Raw genomic sequence first — 18671 nt, 5'->3', positions numbered from 1 at the left:
AAAGCAAAATAATCATACTCATAAAAATAAATACATCTAAGAAAGAAAAAGTTTTTTAAAAAAACCCAATGCCTTTAATCCCAGCGTTCAGAGGCAAGTTGATCTGTGTGAGCTGCAGACCAGCCTGGTCTATATATCAAGCTTCAGGCCAGCCAGACCTTGTCTCAAAAATAAAATAAAATAAAATGAGCGGCTGGGCTGGAAAGATGACTGTAGTTAAGAGCAATGTACCCTTCGCCTCCTAGCGCCCATGGGTATATCTAATAAACATCTGTAAATCCAGTTTCAGAGAATTCAAAACTTTCTTCACACACATATACATAAAATATTTTCTTTTTCAGTTGAGAATGAAGCTGAGGCAAATATATAACATAAACAAAGCTCCCAGCACTCAGGGAAGCAGAGGCAGGTGAATCTCTGTGAGTCTGAGGCCAGCCTGGTCTACAAAGTGAGTCCAGGACAGCCACGGCTACACAGAGAAACCCTGTCTCAGAAAGAAAGAAACAAAGAACGAAAGAAAAAAGTACTACTACTACAACTAATAGGAAGCCAGGTGGTGGTGGTGGTGGTGGTGGTGGTGCACACCTTTAGTCTCAGCACTTCAGTGGCAGGCAGATAGATCTCTTATGCGTTTGAGGCTAGCCTGGTCTACAGAGTGAGTTCCAGAACAGCCAGGACTATAGAGGGAAACCTGTCCAGAAAAACGGACAAATAAAATTAATAGATTAGGAAAGAAAAAGATAAAATTACAAACTAGCAAAAGGAAAAGATCTAGAATCCAACCTATTATCATCTTGGTCTAACAAACCCTTCTAACACAATTTGAGTATCTGTATAGTTTTTTATTTAAACTGTGATATTCCTAGGTATTGTAACCATACTATACAAGCCATTCTGTATTTTGTTTCATTCTTTAATCCTAAATACAGCTGTTGGCGGGGGCGGGGGGGTATGAATTACAGAATCATTGAAAAACATTAGGGAGAGGGTAGTCTTGAAAAATGATGACACAGCAGATAAAGGTGCTTGCTTTAAGAGCTGGGACTCAAAGATGAGACTGGTGGCACAGGCCTGCAATATCAGCACTCAGGGAGGCAGAGGCAGGCTGATCTCTGTGAGCTGGAGGCCAGCCTGGTCTACAAAGCGAGTACAGGCAACGCTACACACAGAAAAACCCTGTCTGGGGGTTTAAAAAAAAAAAGGACACAAAGAAGTGATTCCACAGGTGTCCTTTGACCATATGCAGGCCATAGGTCAAAGCCCACACACACATTACATAACCTCCCTTCTCACACACATGATCATGATGATGAAAGTTTGTTTTTGGTTTTTTGTTTTATTTTTCGAGACAGGGTTTCTCTGTGTAGCCTTGCTGTCTTGGACCACTTTGTAAACCAAGCTGGCCTCAAATTCAGATATCCGCCTGCCTCTGCCTCCCAAGTGCTGGGATTAAAGGGGTGTGCCGCCACCACCACCTGGCTGATGAAAAAAAATTTTAAAGGAGAAGGATGAGGAGGAGAAGGAGGAGGAGGAGAAGAAGAAAAAGAAGTTGAAGTTTTCTTTTTTTTAAGGAAGAAGGGGCTATAGCTGGAGAGATGGCTCAGAGGTTAAGAGCAGTGTCTGCTCTTCCAGAGGTTCTGAATTCAATTCCTGGAAACCACATGGTGGCTCACAACCATCTATAATGAGATCTGGTGCCCTCTTCTGGTGTGCAGGTGCACATGCAGATAAGGGCACTCATATACAATAAATTAATTAATTTCAAAAAAACATTTTTAAAAAGGGGCTACAAACAAATGAAGTCAGAGTCAATTTTCAAAATAAAATCTAAGCCCTGTGCTGTAGTCCCAGTAATCTTTCTGAGACAGAGTCTCACTGTGTAGACCTAGCTAGCCTGGAGCTCCTTGTGTAGATCAGACAGGCCTTAAATTCAGACATTTACCTGCCTTTGCCTCCCCAGTACTGGGACCAAAGGCACATGATGGACCACAAATTAGCTTTTAAAATCCCATATTCAAGGATTAGTTCCTAGCACCTACATTACAGCTTACCCACTGTAACTCTAGATACTGGAGAATCTGATGGTCTCTTAGGGCTTCTGTGGGTACCAGATATATACATGGTACTTACAGGCAAACGCTCAAAAGTACAGAATAATGGGGCTGGAGAGATGACTCAGAGGTGAAGAAATCTTCCAGAGGTCCTGAGTTCAATTCCTAGTAACCCCATGGTAGTTCACAACATCTATAATGAGATCTGGTACCCTCTTCTGGCTGGCAGACACACATGCAGGCAGAACACTTTATACATAATAAATCTTTAAAAACATATTATAGAGTAACACCCAAGAAGTAGTGGCACACACCTTTAATCCCAGCACTCGGGAAGCAGAGGCAGGTGGATCTCTGTGAGTTCAAGACCAGCCTGGTCTACAAAGTGGGTCCAAGACAGCCAAGGCTACACAAAGAAACCCTGTCTCGAAAAACAAAACAAAAAACTACCATGTAGGCCATCCTATAATCCCAGCACTCAGGAGGAAGAGGTGGGAAAATCACCAGTTCAAACCAAGACTGGGACATAGTATAGACCCTACTTCATAAAAGCAAAACTTCAGATACAGTAATGCATGCCTGTAATCTCAGCACGGGGCAGAGGCAGGAAAGTGAGATAAGGTCATCTTCAGCTGTAAAGCAGTTAGGAACCAGCCTCGATCACAGGAGACTCTGAAACAAAAAATGAAACATAACGAAAAAACTTTTAAAAATAAATAAATAAATAAAAAGGTCACCCAGGCACTGTGGCACAAACCTTTAATCTCAGCACTGGGAGGCAGAGAGGCAGACAGATCTCTGAATTCAAAGCCAGCCTGGTCCACAAGTGGGAGTTCCAGACAGTAAGGGCTACACAGAGAAACTGTCTCAGAAAACAAACGAGCAACAAAAGGTTAGACTAAATTTGAATAAACTCTAACATTTTCTAAACTAAATTATTCCCCAAAAATTGAGGCTCCAGAGAGATGCATGAACTGATAGCAAGACTGTATTTACTACAGAGAGAATGTGTCTAACACACACAGCACTTGGCACAAAGTGTTTAATAAGTGAGCTGTTAGTGATTACAGTTAGACATGTATATTAAAAAGGATTCTTTGATTACGCCAGTCTCCTCTACTTAAATAAACATATGTTGCTCATTTCCTGTATGTTTGGAGCCAGGTCCAGTGGCACACATCTGTAATCTCAGCACTTGGGAGGCAGAGGCTGGCGGATCTCTGAGTTCCAGGCCAGCCTGGTCTACAGAGTGAGTCTAGGACAGCCAGGGCTACACAGAGAAATCCTCTCTCAAAAACAAAAACAAAAAATAAAAAAAACTTGGGATTTTGGCACAAATTAGACACACAAGAAATGCAGACTGGTCGGTGGTGATGGAGCACGCCTTTAATCCCAGCACTTGGGAGGCAGAGGCAGGCAGATCTCTGTGAGTTCGAGGCCAGCCTGGTCTACAAAGTGAGTTCAAGATAGTCAAGGCTACACAGAGAAGCCCTGTCTCATTAAAAAAAAAAAAAAAAAAACAAGCAAAACAACAAAATGCAGACTGAGATAAGACAGAGAAGTAAGAGAATGGCGAAGCATGAGTAGTAACAAAGCAAAGACCAATAGGGACTCTGCCTGAACATTTATGTAGCAAGGTGACTCACTGCTTCTTATCACATAGTGAAATTGAGACTTAGAAGTTTAGAAACTTGAGTTCGAAGCCAGCCTGATCTACGAAGTGAGCCCAGGACAGCCAAGGCTATACAGAGAAACCCTGTCTCTCCACAAAAGTTTAGAAACGCTTACAACAATGTGACCTTGACTTGTATTCTTAGAAAATCTTTATTAGGAAATAAGAGTCACAGCAAATGACAAAAACAGTATTCTTGTATTCTATACCCATCTCTCCGCAACAGTAACCATATAGCTTAAGTACAATATGAAACCAGGAAGCTGATACTGGTTCAAGGCCTAGTTTCATTTTTTTTCCCCCAGAGCTAAGAACCGAACCCAGGCCTGGAACTCACAGTGATCCACCTGCCTCTGCCTCCCAAGTGCTGGGATTAAAGGTGTGCGCCACCACACCCAGCTTCACCTCTTTACTATAACTGAACTTACTTTCAGCAAACAAGCAATACTATAAAGTATGTAGTTTATGTTTCAGAATTCATAGAGTTGCCCTAATAAGTATATATAAATTAATGGCAGTCCTGTTTTTAAGCAGACAAAAAAAAATGAATTGAGGCCAGCCAGGCATGGTGGGAGGCAGAGGCAAGCAGAGTAGTGTTTGAGCCAGCCTGGTCTACAGAACAAGTTTCAAGACAGAACTATGCAGAAAAACCCACCCTGTCTCAAAAGCCAAGAAAAAAAAGAGAAAGGGGGGTGGGGGGGGGCGCAGCAACATTCTGATCCCAATTCCCGGGACTCAAATGATAGACGAGAATGACCCCCAAAAGTCGTTCCTGGCCTCCATAAGCACAGGCGCTCACACACACACACCAAATAAATAGAATTAAAAATAAGCCTTTGTGCATCGGCCATGTGTGTATCTGTTCTACTTCTTATGTGTGAAACCTGGTGCTGTCTGGCTACTCAGAGAGCATATAATTTTATTTATTTATTTATTTTTGGTTTTTCAAGAAAGGGTTTCTCTGTGTAGCCTTGGCTGTCCTAGGCTGGCTTTGTAGACGAAGCTGGCCTTGAACTCACAGCGATCCGCCTGCCTCTGCCTGTGCTGGGATTAAAGGCGTGCATCACCACTGCCCGGCAAGGGTAACTATTTACCAAGAAGCCAAATAAGAGACAAAAAACTCAAATATAAGTTACATCATCTTCTCATAAAAAATTAGGACCACTATATAACTGTTCCTAAAGAGAAGGTCTAAACTATACTTGGCAAGGAAGTGGGCAGTAGCAAGAGCTATAGTCAGAAACCACCACTTTCTCCAAATTCTTGCAAGCTCACAGCAGTGTTCCCAGTAAGCAGCCCTTCTATCAGCCTGTTTGCACAAGTATATTCTTATCAACACCCACATCATCCCAAAGCTATTTTCACTAGCAAGATGTTAGCATTTGACAGAAAAAGCACTCTAAAATTAAAGGCAGCTTTCGGGACTCAGACCAACTTTAGAATTCAATTTAAATAACCAATTTACTAACTCAACTGGAAAAGACACTAAGTAACCACTAGGCCTGACCAAAATTGGGGGTGGGGGAAGGACTACCAGAACTGTTTTTAAAATGCTTCATTTATATTTAGCAAATATAGGTAGCCATAAACTACCTCCAAATTTTAAATACCAGAGACTAAAAAAAATGGTATGGTTATAAATATTAAGTTGCCTGAATGTGCTGTCTAAGAGAATGCCTTAGGTCATATATTAAAACACTAAGGGAATAAGAAGGCTCCTGATAATCATGATGTCTAACAGCTCAACCAAAACAAAATTCAAGAAAATTGAGGGGCTGGTAAAATGGCCCACCATGTGGAAAGCAAGGCTTGCCACCTCACTTTCGTCTCTAGGACTCAAGTTAGAAGGAGAGAACTAAGGCCCAAAGTGGCTCTCTGACCTCCACACATGCAGCACGGCACTCACATGCCCACCTCACAGACACAGAGATTGCTCACTCTTTTTCATACACATCCACACATACAAACTAGGGGAAGGTAATGCAAATGACAAATTTTCTATCATTGCTTAATCTTGGCTAAAATTATACCATGGCAGGTATTTGTTAAATTTAATCAGAAGGATTGGAAAAGTCTCAAAAAATGTTTTACTGTTATAGCCTGAGATGTTGGAGGGGACAGCAGGTTTTTCTGTCACTAGCTCTCTAAGCACATGCTTGTACTCCCAGCCCCAGCACTTCGAGGCCAATGTAGTAGGATAACAACTTCCAGAACAGCCTATCTCAAAAGCAAAATGAACCTGTGCTTGGTGACACACACCTGTAATCCCAGCACTCGGGAGGCAGAGACAAGCGACAGACATACATCTCTATGAGTTCGAGGCCAGGCTATTCTACAGAGTCCAGGACAGCCAAGGCTACACAGAGAATCCCTGTCTCAAAAAAAAAAAAAAAAAAAAAAGACATGGTTTTACTAAGTTGCTAAAGCTGGCTGCCTTCAACTCAATAACCCAACCATGCTTTGAATATGTGTATTTGATGCTCTTGCCTCAGGTAGGAGTGCTGGTCTGTACCATCAGGCCTATTGATGGTTTACTCTTGTCATCCTAGCCCTTTGAAGGCTAAGGCAAAGTTGAAGGTCTCCAGGAGATGGCAGTGAAACCCTGTCTCAAAGCAGACAGCAACAAGAGTCTTACACACTAAATCTTTTTGTTTTGGTTTGCTTTTTTCAGAGACCCTCCTGACCTCAAACTCAGAGATCCACCTGCCTCTGCCTCCCCAACAGCTGGAATTGTAGGCCTGCACCACCAAGCACAGGTTCATTTGCTTTTGAGATAGGCTGTCCTGGAAGTTGTTTTCGAATCAGGGTTTCTCTGTGGAACGGCCCTGGCTGTCCTAGACTCACTCTGCAGATCAGGCTGGCCTTGAACTCAGAGGTCTATCTGCCTCTGCCTCCCAAATCCTGGGATTAAAGGTGTGCACTACCACACCCAGCAACACACTAAATCTTAACAGTGAACTTCAAAAGAGCATTCCTTGCTTGGTGTGGTGGCACACCCACACTCTCAGCACTTAGGAGGCAAAGGCACAAGAACTATGGAATTCACACTAGCCATGACGACATACTAAAATTTTATCTAAACTGTAAACCATGATGAATGTTTGGCCTTTATTCTTCTACAGTGGATGTCTCATCCAGTCTGGTGGCTTTGTATACTGCACATTTATCTCAAGTTTAACTTTCCCCTGACTGAACACCAGACACCAGACTTGCATAACCAATCCAACCTAAATGTCTAATAAGCATCTCCAATTTACTATGCCTAAAAAGGAACTACTAATCCCAATTTGCTCTTTCTACATCATCCCTTGCTCAGTGTGGGGAGCTGTTCAGACTGAAAACCTTAGACTCATTTTTAACTTCGCTCACATGCCAGAGGTGTCAACAAATCATATTAGTTTAATCCTCAACATATATTGGGCATCCATCTGTTTCAGATACTACCTGGGTATTAGCCACCAGCAACTCTCTTCTGGACTACTAGCTTCTTTACAAGTCTTCAGGCTTCCATTCTGTTCCTCTCTGCAACACTACAAATGATCCTTCTGAAGCTGAAAGCAAATCATATCATTTCTCTGATTAAAACTCACAGTGGGGTGGACATGTAGTCCCAGCTTCTCAGGAAGCTGAGGCAGAAAGATCATTTGAGCTCAAGAATTCATCAAAGCCAGCCTGGGTTCCACTCAAAAAACAAAATCATACAAAAAATTCAGCCAAATTTTTAGAATGGCACTACAAAACTTTGTGAAACCTGCACCCCCTCCTACTGAGTGCTGATTAACTATCACTTTCTTTCTCATTCTATTCCGGCCACACTAAGAGGAGCTTATACTATTGCCTCAGCCCTTTGGAGCTATTACCTTTACTTGAGTTATAATGGCTACTGCACTGCCACCCCTCTCAACCATCCACCCAGTGTACACACACACACACACACACACACACTTTGCATCTCTCCCTAAACTTACTCTCCCAAAGATGCTTACCAGCTTCCTGCACTCTACACTGTGCTGCTTTAGCAGTAGCAATCCCCCTATCCTATAGGGTTCCCAATGCATTTTCACCTTTGGCCTTGCTGTATAATGTATACTAGCCTCATTGGGATGTAAACTTCACGAAGACAAACTTTTGTTTTTATACCAATGACTCCTATGTCACCAACCTTTAGTAAAGATAGGCCTATGTTTAAAAACAAAAAACCAACCACAACAACAAAGCACTGGACTTTCAATATAACAGGTCCTAGAAGACTCTCATTGGATGTGCTAAGCCCTCAATACCAACCCTTGCACTATAACGAACACCTAATGCAGTTACTCAGATGACTATAATCATTTCACCTGAATACAATTATTTATACTGTAAGGCAAGGCCTACACTCGAGCATCTGATTAAGAGTGAGTGAACAAAACAGCCCATCAGACCCCAACTCAAGCTGTAATCAAAGACATCTCATCTCAACTTCTCCTTTTTAAAGAACCATTTCAAACTACCTCAAGTCTAAAAAGGAACACACACACACACACACACACACACACACACACACACACACACACACACACACACACACACACCCAAGGGCTGTTCATTTATCCTATCAGTCAATCTCCTCCAAAGCCCCAGCAAGTTGCTACCATTAGGATAACTATTGCCAGAATGGGAAAACCCAACAAAGATAAATTCATTTGTTCAAGGTTAGTGTTCAAGTGCAGGTTCGTCTGACTCTGAAATGTGGCTCTTTAACCTTGTGCTGTGTTCCTTTCCTAGTTTAAATACTACTTCCCCACAGCATCAGCTATCTCTTCACTTTTTATTTCTTGGGTAGGCCTTATTTTCTTCATATGTAAAACAGGTGATAATGTTCAAGATGCCTACCAACATTTTCGGCCAGTATTAACATCTTATAACCTATACAGGTTAATAAGCAGAAAAAAATACATGTGGCAGAACTTACTCATCTCTATTAAAATCTGAAACAGAAAAGCAGAATCTGAGACTGAAAAAACGCTGAACACCCTCCCTGCATTGTAAAGATATACCTCTGACTCTCCATTTTCCAAATGTTATGAAAAAATGTTTTCCACTTCACTGTGCAACCTGAAAAAAGTCACTGAAAAGTTCTTTGCCCTTCCTGGGCTAGCATGTTACTCTGTACAAGATAAGCATGCAATCAACATTTATTGAATGATATAAATTCCTTCTGAAGTTTTTCAGGTTTCAAACCTAAAATCTGTAATAGCATTTTGCTACTGGGCTGCTTGTACAGTAAATCCAAATGTTCTAATTAAAATGTTAATCCAAAATCAAGATAGCAGGAAAGGATAAAGCCATGCTGGTTTAGTACTGCAAAGAAGAGATGGATTTTGTTTTAAGACCACATGCAAGACTGTGCAGAGGTAGTCTATGTATCAAGATTATCTGCCAACTACAGACTAAATTAAAATGTCAGAAGGCCACTAAAGGGCTTCTCTGTAAGCTGAAAAAGAAGCAAGGTGAAACTACTCAGGCTGTTCTTACGTTGAAAACTAGTCAAAATTCTCCCAATAAGATTTTGGTTTTTTTAAAGGCAACATAAGGATTTTGCTTTTTAAGTGGAGATAACCAAAACTCCAACAAAATAACTTTTGTGTCACACTACCGAAGTAGGAACTGGCGTGGTGGCCCACGCCTTTAATGTCAGCACTGGAGAGGCAGAGCTAGGAGGGATCTGAGTTCGAGGCCAGTCTGCTCCACAGAGTGTGTCCAGGACAGCCAGGGCTATACAGAGAAACCCTGTCTGGAAAAACCAAACAAACAAACAAACAAAACCAAAGAACAATCAAGTAAGACTCAAACATTTCTGAACCAAGATGGAAAAGCTTGGCAAAGGTTCTTGTAATTTAGTCATGAAAGTTAAGTTTCACTAGAAATCCACATAAACGTTAACTTTGAAATGAATTTTGTATGCTCCTAAGTGTAGACAGCAGTAGGAGCAAATCCAGTTAAACAATAGTTTTTCAAGTATGTTAGTGGTCAGCATCTGTAATCCCAGCAACGAGGAAGCTGAAGGGGGAGGGCCCCAGGTTCGAGGCCAGCCAGGCTATACAGTAAATTCAAAACCAGCCTGGAAAACAAGGTGAGACCGTTTATGTAAAAAAAAAAAACAACGAAATCATTATGTGAGAGCTTAAGGAAGGAACTGACTCCAGAAGCTTTCTTTCTGTTGACTTTTGTTGTCATTTTGAAGTCTTCACAAAGCAGCTGAGGCTGCCTGCCTACAATCCTAACTCAGGTGTACCAAATCTTACCGGAATGGAAGCCTTGCTGTGGTAACGGATACTGCCCAACAGAAATATTAAAATGTCCTATACTGAAAAGAAACTACTGGACAAAAAACAAACCAAGAAAAAAAAAAAACCCTCTGTATTTCACTTTACAAGAACACCATCTTCTTTAGAGAGGAATACAAAGAATTTTAGGTCCCAACTAAATTTTCACACTCAAAAGTCATCCTTGTAGGTAAGATTCTATTACCTAAGAAATAGTATGCCAAAGTGTTCAAGCCTCATAATCGAGAAAAAAAAATGTTGGCCGGATTTTCACTTTCAGGCTAAAAAGCGAAAACAAAACTGGTGTCACCTCAACAACGGGACCAGACAAACCTCGCCACCATTACAAAACCCAAGTGCCAAAGGTGCAGAATGTGACGCTCGTAGCAATACTGGACCAGGGTCGAGCGCTCAAGAAGAGGTTTGTTTGTTTGTTTTTTAAATCAAAACCAAGAACACAACGCTGGGCTCGTCCGCGGATCGCAGCGGGGGAAACGCGCGCTAGGGCCTTCCGGTCTCGGAGTTGCCGTCACTGGTAGGCCAGGCGACGGGGCGAGCTTCCACCCGAGCCCGGGGATTCTCGGCCTACACTCGTTGGCGCCCTCTCGCCGGGTTTGGCCTCCTCAGCGGCGCCTCGGACTCTGCACCCAGGTTTGCGACAGAAGCTCGGGCCGCCACCCCCCCCCCCCCCCCCCCCCCCCAGCGTGCCCGGGAGGAGCAGCGGGGAGCACCGAGCTCCAGGCGGGCCGACTGAGGACGCGGCAACAGCAGTGGAGGCCGTGGCCGCCCCTCCCCCACCGGGCCGCCCCAACCGCCGCTGCGACGCGAGCAGCCGTCTCCGCGCCAGGCCCAACCGCCGGGACAGCCGAGGGAGGCCGAGCGAGGCGGCCCGAGGTGGCTGTGCCCGGCCTGCTCTCCCCCCCCCCCCACCCCCAACACCACCACCACGACCGCGCGAAGCCGCCCAAGGGCCCCGTTACTCCGCGCGCCGCCACCGGTCATGGACGCGCCGCCCCTCGGCTGAAGCGACCCAAAAGGCAGCGGGAAGGCCGCGGACCTGAGACTTACTCAGGGGTCGGGTGCTCGGGATCGTAGAAATCCCCCATCTTCGGTGGCGGCTGCGACGGCAGCTGCTTCATGAGGAGCAGCTGGAGGCGGCGACGCTAGCCCCCTCCCCGCGGCAGGCCACCGATGCGGGGGAGGGGACCGGAGGGGAGGAGGCCGCTGGTCCGATCGCGGCGGCGGCAGGGGCGGCCCGCGTCGCTGGCTGGCTGGCTGGCTGGCTCGCCTGCTCCCTCCCTCCCTCCCTCCCTCCCGCAACCGCCCGCCGCTCTCTCCTTCTCACACTCACTCCCGGAGCAACGCGCACCCCGCCCGCCCTGCAGCCTTGCAGGCCCAGCCCCTTAAAGAGACACGCACCGGCAGCCCACCGGCCGCCAGTCGGCGCGCCAGCCACAGCCCGCCGACCCTGGCAAGGGGCGGGGTGCAACCCGAGGGCCGGGCCGGGCCTAGCCTGCGGCTTCCCGGAACAATAAGTCCCAGGGCTAAGTGTTGTAGGCGGGTCCCGGAGCTGGAGGGGTGCCACCGCTATCCTTCCCAGGGCGACGTCCCGGGGAACAGCCCGAGGCCCTTAGGTTACCTGCCCTCATCCCTCGAAGCTCTCCGCCGCCAGAAGCCCCGGAGCCCTCGGAGAGCCTGGCCTCTAAGTTGTGAGGTAGCGCAGCTGCCGCTCCTGCTCCTTTATTTCTTCTCCCTTGCTTCTTCATCTCGCTCTCAGCGCGCAAGGAAACCAAGCTTAAGCGGGAGGGGGGTGGGGGGGCATGCTTCTCAGACCCGGCTTCCCGGACACGCCCTCTCGGCCCCCCTCCACTCTCCCGCCCGGTCTTTAGCTCCCGCCGCCCCCACCACCGCGTCCCCACCATCACCTACCTTCCTCCTCCCCGCGGGATTCTGCCCTCACCCCAAAAGCCTGAAAGGCTATATTCTTAAGACCTCAGAGAAAATGTCCTGGAGAAAAGGTTCTTGATTACTTTCTTTAAAAAACAAAGTTAGATTAACTTGAAAGGGGAAGTTTTTTGTTTCTGGAAGGAGAAGCAGGATTTCGTGAGACTGTTAGCTAACTTACACGACGCTGGATTTATAGCCGTTGCTTATCACGAAAGTGGCAGTTAGCGAGTTCAGATCTTCTATGGAGTTTCTTTGGGGGAAGATTAGCCACTAATTTTTTAATTGGACTTTACAACGAATTGAAATGTGATCTAAGAATATTTCAATAGCTGTTGGTGGCGTTTAGCCAAGATCTTCTGTAGTTTAGACTTAACCTGAACACTCGAGTGCCTCTTTCCTGCCTGCATCCCCTTGGGTTGCAGCTCTTTGGTTTGGGTTGCTTTGGTTTTCAAGACAGGTTTCTCTTTGTAGCCCTGGCTGTCCTGGAACTTGCTCTGTAGCCCAAGCTGGCCTCGAACTCAGAGAGATCCACCTTGCTTCTGCTTCCCAAGTGCTGGAATTAAAGGCATGTGCCACCACCTCTCAGTTTAAGATGTTTTGGGGTTTTTTGTTTTTGTTTTTCTGGATTTTCGAGACAGGGTCTCTCTGTGTTAGCCTTGGCTGTCCTGGACTCACTTTGTAGACCAGGCTGGCCTCGAACTCACAGCGATCCGCCTGCCTCTGCCTCCCAAGTGCTGGGATTAAAGGCGTGTGTCACCACACCCGGCTAAGATGTATTTTTTAAATTGTTTCTGTATGGTGTGTGTGTTGAGGCACACACATGCACACATGTGGAGATCAGAGGATAACATTAGTGAGTTTATTCTCTTTTCCCTCTTACGTGGATCGCTGGGATGTAGTTTACATCATTAGGCTGGGCAGCAAGTGCCTTTACTGGCTGAGCCATCTCACAGGCTCCTAAAATGTGTTATTTTACTTGTATGTGGGCTATCAGTATCATTTTCTTTTTATAATTTCATTTAGAGGTTAATCTGGCTTTTTTCCCCCTTCCTGGTAACTAGGCATATGGTGGAAGTTCAAGGTCCACCAGACGCTAGGTTTCAGTCTCCTACAGCCATTTTATTGTTTTGCTTTTGTTCTTGAGTTTTCCTTTACTGCCCAGAAAATTGCTGTGTATCCCATGCTGACCTCAAACTCAAAATTCTTCTACGCCAGCCTCCCTGACGCCTGGATTACAGGTGCCAGACACCACAACCTGCTGAAGGTGAAAGTTATAGTATGAACAGATTCTCTTGCTGTGAGGAGAAAATGAGTTACTTGTGAAACCCTGAACTTCTGCTTTTTCTGTACTTTCTTTTTGCATGTTTGTTTTTGAGACAGGGTTTCTGTGTATCCCTGCTGGCCTTGACCTGCTCTGTAGCCAATGATGACCTTAACATTTTCTCATTCTGCATCTACCACTTAGTGCTGAGATTACAGGCAGACATTGTAATGATTAAAAAAGAACATGCCAGGAAACAGCTATGATATGGGGGAGAAGGCAGGGGGAGCACGCAGAGAGAGAGAAGAAGAGAGAAACAAGAGGAACAAGAAAGAGAGACAAGGTGGGTTTGCCCTTTTATAATCCTGGGTAGGGCCCCGCCTAGTGACAGGTAGGTAATGACATCATAGGTTGCTAGGCAGACTGGGACAGTATGCTGACAAGACCACAGCTAGTTATTTAGTGCTTCCTGCATACCAGACAAGCACTCTACCAACTGAGAAACATCCCCAGTCCATAAAATCCTAAACTTTGAACAGATGTCAGCACGTTTTACGTTACTATAGTCCAATGGGTAAGTTTTGTCTGGCACTATGTAAATCTATGCCATACCAGCCAATTTCTAGTCATATGACACTGGGCATGGCTGTTTCTCAGGCTTCTGCCTTGCCTATAAAACAGAAGTGTATCTACCTGACAGATAATATTGTGAACATGTTTGTACAATGCCTCTTACTAAGTTATCTTTAAGTTTTTTTTGTTTTTTTGTTTGTTTTTGAAATAGTTCCATATGCAGCCTAGGATTGCCTTAAGCTTGAGTTCTTCCTCAGCCTCTTGTGTTCACCATGCTCGGATCTTTTAGATTTTGAATAGAGTAGAGCTCTTTGCCTTAAATGCCATATAAGCTGTTGGCAGGCACTTGAGATTAGAGTAGAGCTATTTTATGAGCCGGGCCTGGTGGCGCAGGCCTTCAATCCCAGCACTCGGGAGGCAGAGGAAGGCGGATTGCTGTGAATTCGAGGCCAGCCTGGCCTACAAAGCAACTCCAGGACATCCAAGGCTACACAGAGAAACCCTGTCCTGGGGGGCAATGGGGCAGCTAGTTTACATGGAAACTAAGTTGAGACTAAGTTGAGAGGAACCAAAGATAAGGTATACGGGTTTCCCATTTCCTTAATAACAAAGTAAGCAGTTCTCTAGCAGGAGACAGATTAATGGTATTGCCAATTGAATGATAACATTTGTCTGGTCAGAACCCAATAGAGTAAGCTATCAAACCATGGTGGTCAGTGGAAATTCTAAGGCTCGGGAATCTTTGATTCAAAATTTTATAGGCAGCACCTATGAAACAGTGTTTAGAATTATCTAGAATCTGGCTTGCTGTGCATGTCCCAGATTGGCCTCAGCCTCCAAGTACTAGGATTACAAACCACCACACCCAATTTAAATTCAAGTTCAAAAAACTGCATGCTGTGGGGCATGGTAAACCATGTCTTTAATCTCCGCACTCAGGAGGCAGAGGCAAGTAGATCACTCTGAGTTCAAGGCCAACCTGGTCTAAAAGCAACTCCAGGGCAGCCAAGGCTACACAGAGGAACCCTATCTCAAAAAAAAAAAAAAAAGAAATTTAAATCCCTATCCTCATTCTCCATACTTTCTGTGACTGGCATTCTCTGTTCAGTGTGTAAGCCTGGCTGGCCTAGAATTCAATTTGTAGGCCAGGAAGGCCTTAAAAGCAGATATATACCTGCCTCTACCTCTTCAGTGCTAGGATTAAAGGTGTGTGCTACCATGCCCTGCTATTCCATGCTTTTATACAAAAAGCCCTCCAAATGCATTTAAAGAAAAAATGTCCAAAATCCCCAACATGAAACCTATTCCCACTCCAAGGGTACTAAATACCATAAAAACCTTGAGAATTAGCCAGGCGTGGTAGCACATGCCTTTAATACCAGCATAGTTGCTTCTAGTATCTCCTGTGGCCCCAGACCACGTCCATCACATCCATTCCAGCAGACCCAGGGTGGCTACTGATAGGGATTCTCCCACCACAAAGTAAGCAATTCAAGCCAGATTAAAGTACAAAGGCAGGTCTGTTGGGGGGAGCTCTCAGGCAGGGTTCACCAGTCCCAGGGAAAAGGAGGTTAGGGGTAGGGGGCAAGATTGTGGGCATACTGAGAGAACCAAAATGTCTGGATTATATAGTGAAGAGCTCTGAGGGAGAGGAAGTCCAGCTCCTGGGCTGGAAAGTTCAGCATAGAGGGTGGAGAATGCCAGCCACGCCCTATAATAGGGGACTGAGGGATGCGGGGAGAATCTGGAGGCCAGGTCCATTCATATCAGGCACCTCAGCTGCTTGTCCTAGGTATGAAACCTAGCAGCTACTAGTGACCCTTAAAGTTAACACTGGTGTGTCGTGAAAAGGGCAAGAAAGCCAAAGCTCGGTCGTTCCCCACAGGCAATTCTAGGGTTTGGTAAAATGATGGGAAATGTATTTAGGACAGGGGAGCACCAGTTGATCCCCTGAGCACTTTCTCCAAAATTATTGTAAATATTTTCCCTCCCAGTGCTGCAAATTGAACCCAGTGCCTTGTATGTTAGGTACACTAGTTAGTTTTGTCACCTTGACATACATAGCCTAGAGTCATCTGAGAGGAAAGCCTCAGTTGAATTGTCTATATCAGATTGGTCTATGGTGCTTCTGTGGGGAAGTTATTGATGGAGGATGGCCCATCCCACGTGGGCAGCACATGCCTACATAGCTGGTCCAAGGCTATATAATAAAACTAAAATAATTTCTGGTCCGATTTCCCCAAATGATGATTGGGGCCTGGAAGTGTAAACCCTAAGTTGCTTTTGGCCCAAGTGTTTAATCACAGCAACAGAAGGAAACTAGAACACTAAACAAGCAGCCCCTATCACTGAACTATATCCACAGCCGGTATAAAGACTTTGAGCTAATATATTGACTGATATGCATATGAATATATAGTATATTGACTGATGCAACACAGGCAATTAGGTGTGTTCTAGGATAACATTGGTTGGTACCTTTTTTTCCTGAGTGGCAGGGGTTCTTCTAGGTACCCAGGCCAGAGGTTTGACTCAAATGGGAACCTGACTAAGGCTCTGGGAAGACAAAAGGTCATTTCCCCCTTGAGTCCACAATTGGAGCAGGAACTGAGTTGGAGGCCACTTCCTATCCACTTAACCCCTTCCCTACCTACCTCCCTAATCCTTTCTCCAAATAAGGATTCTCAGAGGATTATCATCCTCAGTAGATACTGACTTTGTGAGGTTCAGTGTGGCACACCTGTAATCCCAGCACTCCAGAGCCAGGATTGAGAATTCAGTGCCAGCCTGACTACACAGTAAGACCCTAAGACTACATAGTAAGACTCAAAGAATTGGAAGGGAGGGGGCTGGAGAGATAGCTCATCGGTTAAGAGCACTGATGCTCTCCTAAAGCAGGGCTGGAGAGATGCCTCAAGTTAAGAGCACTGTCTGTTCTTCCAAAGGTCCTGGGTTCAATTCCCAGCACCCACATGGCAGCTCACAACTGTAACTCCAAGATCTGACACCTTCATATAGACATACATGCAGGCAAAACACCAATGCACTTGAAATAAAAGTAAATTTAAAAAAAGAATTGAGAGGGAATTCTCAAGTTTGAAAGGACAAGCACATAAGTTTTTAGTTCAGTGACCTTGTGTAGTTTCTTTCCTTGTCAGAAGGCAGGCAAGAATGACATTAGCAACAAGACCCTGGGGCTCAGCGTGACATTGGGAAATTAAATCTCTCTCCATATACTCACACAAAGACCTTCACCATAGCAGAGTCGATCCTAGTGGAAAAGCATTGGATATATAAAAGGATAAATTGTTTTTCCTCTTTCCCAAACAATACAAGAGTACTCCTCTGCTTTCACATTATTTGCCTTTGTTATAGAACATATTCTGTCTTGTTTATATCTATTAACCACAAAATTACATATATGCTGGGATAATCTCTTGTGCACTGTGTAAAAATCATCTCCATGTTGTTCAAATGCTAATTTCTGTAAGGCCAGAGAGTTGAGTGCAGTACTTTGGTATTATTTTTATGAAGTCTCACCTGTCCCGATGTTTTATAACATTTTTCACCATCACCTTCTGATGGGTGTAATAAAGAGCTGAGTGGCCTGTAGCAAGGCCCGAGAGGTGGGGCATGCTGGCAAAGATTCAAGCACAGGGGATTTACCAGCCAGATGCTGAGGAAGAAACAGGTGCTGGGACTGAGGGGAGGTAACAAGCCACACGGCCAAATAGATTAATGGGTAAATTTAAGTTATACAAGCTGGTTGGGAATAAGCCTAAACTAAAGCCAAGCTTTCATATTAATAAAAGCTTTGTATCATTACTTGGCACCTGGTTAGCAATAACTGACAATTTTTCAGTTCTCAGTACCCTCATTTACCCATCTTTTTCTGCCCCTCTTTTTTTTTTTTTTTTTTTTTTTTTTTTTTTTTTGGTTTTTCGAGACAGGGTTTCTCTGTGTAGCCTTGGCCATCCTGGACTCACTTTGTAGACCAGGCTGGCCTCGAACTCACAGCGATCCGACTGCCTCTGCCTCCCGAGTGCTGGGATTAAAGGCATGCGCCACCACGCCCGGCTCTCCCTCTCCTTTTTTAACAAGTATTTGTGAGCTCTAAGGATCTACCTATGTCAATATCCCTACTTTGTTGCCCCCCTGACCCCAGGGCTAGGTTTACAGCCACATGCCACCATACCTTGCTTTTACTTGGGTACAGGGGATCCAAACTTGTGTCCTCATGCCTGTGCGGTAGGCACTCTAATGTCTGGGTGTTAGAGGTTGGTCTGATGTTTTTGTTTGGTTTTTGGTTTTTTGAGACAGGGTTTCTCTGTGTAGCCTTGGCTGTCCTGGACTCACTTTGTAGACCAGGCTGGCCTCGGACTCACAGAGACTGCCTGCCTCTGCCTCCCAAGTGCTTGGTCTGATGTATTTTTAAGCTAATTACTGCTTGCTGTCTCTGCCCTACCTTGTACCTTGCCTAAGAGCCTAATCTGACCAATAAAAGGCCATCACACCTGGGTGGGCAAATGGATAGGTGTGGCTAAAGTTCCTGGGCTTTGGGAGACCGAATCTTGGGAGGAGGAGATACGGAGGAGAGGAGAGGAAGAAGAAGGCTGCACCATGGGTTAGGTGGAGGAGAAGCACATGGCCAGTGTGGATGGAAATTTGGCCCAGATGATGATAGCAAGTATTTGGGATTATGGATGGGAGGTAGCCGGATAGAAATTATTAGAAGTAGTTAGGGGATTAATATCTGCCCCGCCCCAGGTTAACTAAGGCTATTTTAAAATTTAACAGGTAAGCCAGGCGGTGGTGGCACATGCCTTTAATCCCAGCACTCAGGAGGCAGAGGCAGGTGG

At 45.0% G+C, this 18671-nt stretch overlaps 1 protein-coding gene across 1 annotated transcript in view; it reads right to left on the bottom strand.

The window, feature by feature from the left end:
• The window catches only part of Setd2 (SET domain containing 2, histone lysine methyltransferase), a 98209-nt gene extending 86912 nt beyond the window's left edge, over nucleotides 1–11297 (bottom strand). The window contains exon 1 of the mRNA XM_051140722.1: nucleotides 11100–11297. Within this exon, the coding sequence (XP_050996679.1) occupies nucleotides 11100–11170 (71 nt within the window). The 5' untranslated portion in view covers nucleotides 11171–11297. The remainder of the gene's footprint in view (nucleotides 1–11099) is intronic.
• Nucleotides 11298–18671: the final 7374 nt, after the last annotated feature.

The sequence above is a fragment of the Acomys russatus genome, chromosome 32 (genome assembly GCF_903995435.1).
Source record: "Acomys russatus chromosome 32, mAcoRus1.1, whole genome shotgun sequence".
In the NCBI taxonomy this organism is placed as follows: Eukaryota; Metazoa; Chordata; class Mammalia; order Rodentia; family Muridae; genus Acomys; species Acomys russatus.
This window is presented reverse-complemented; position numbering and strand designations above follow the sequence as displayed.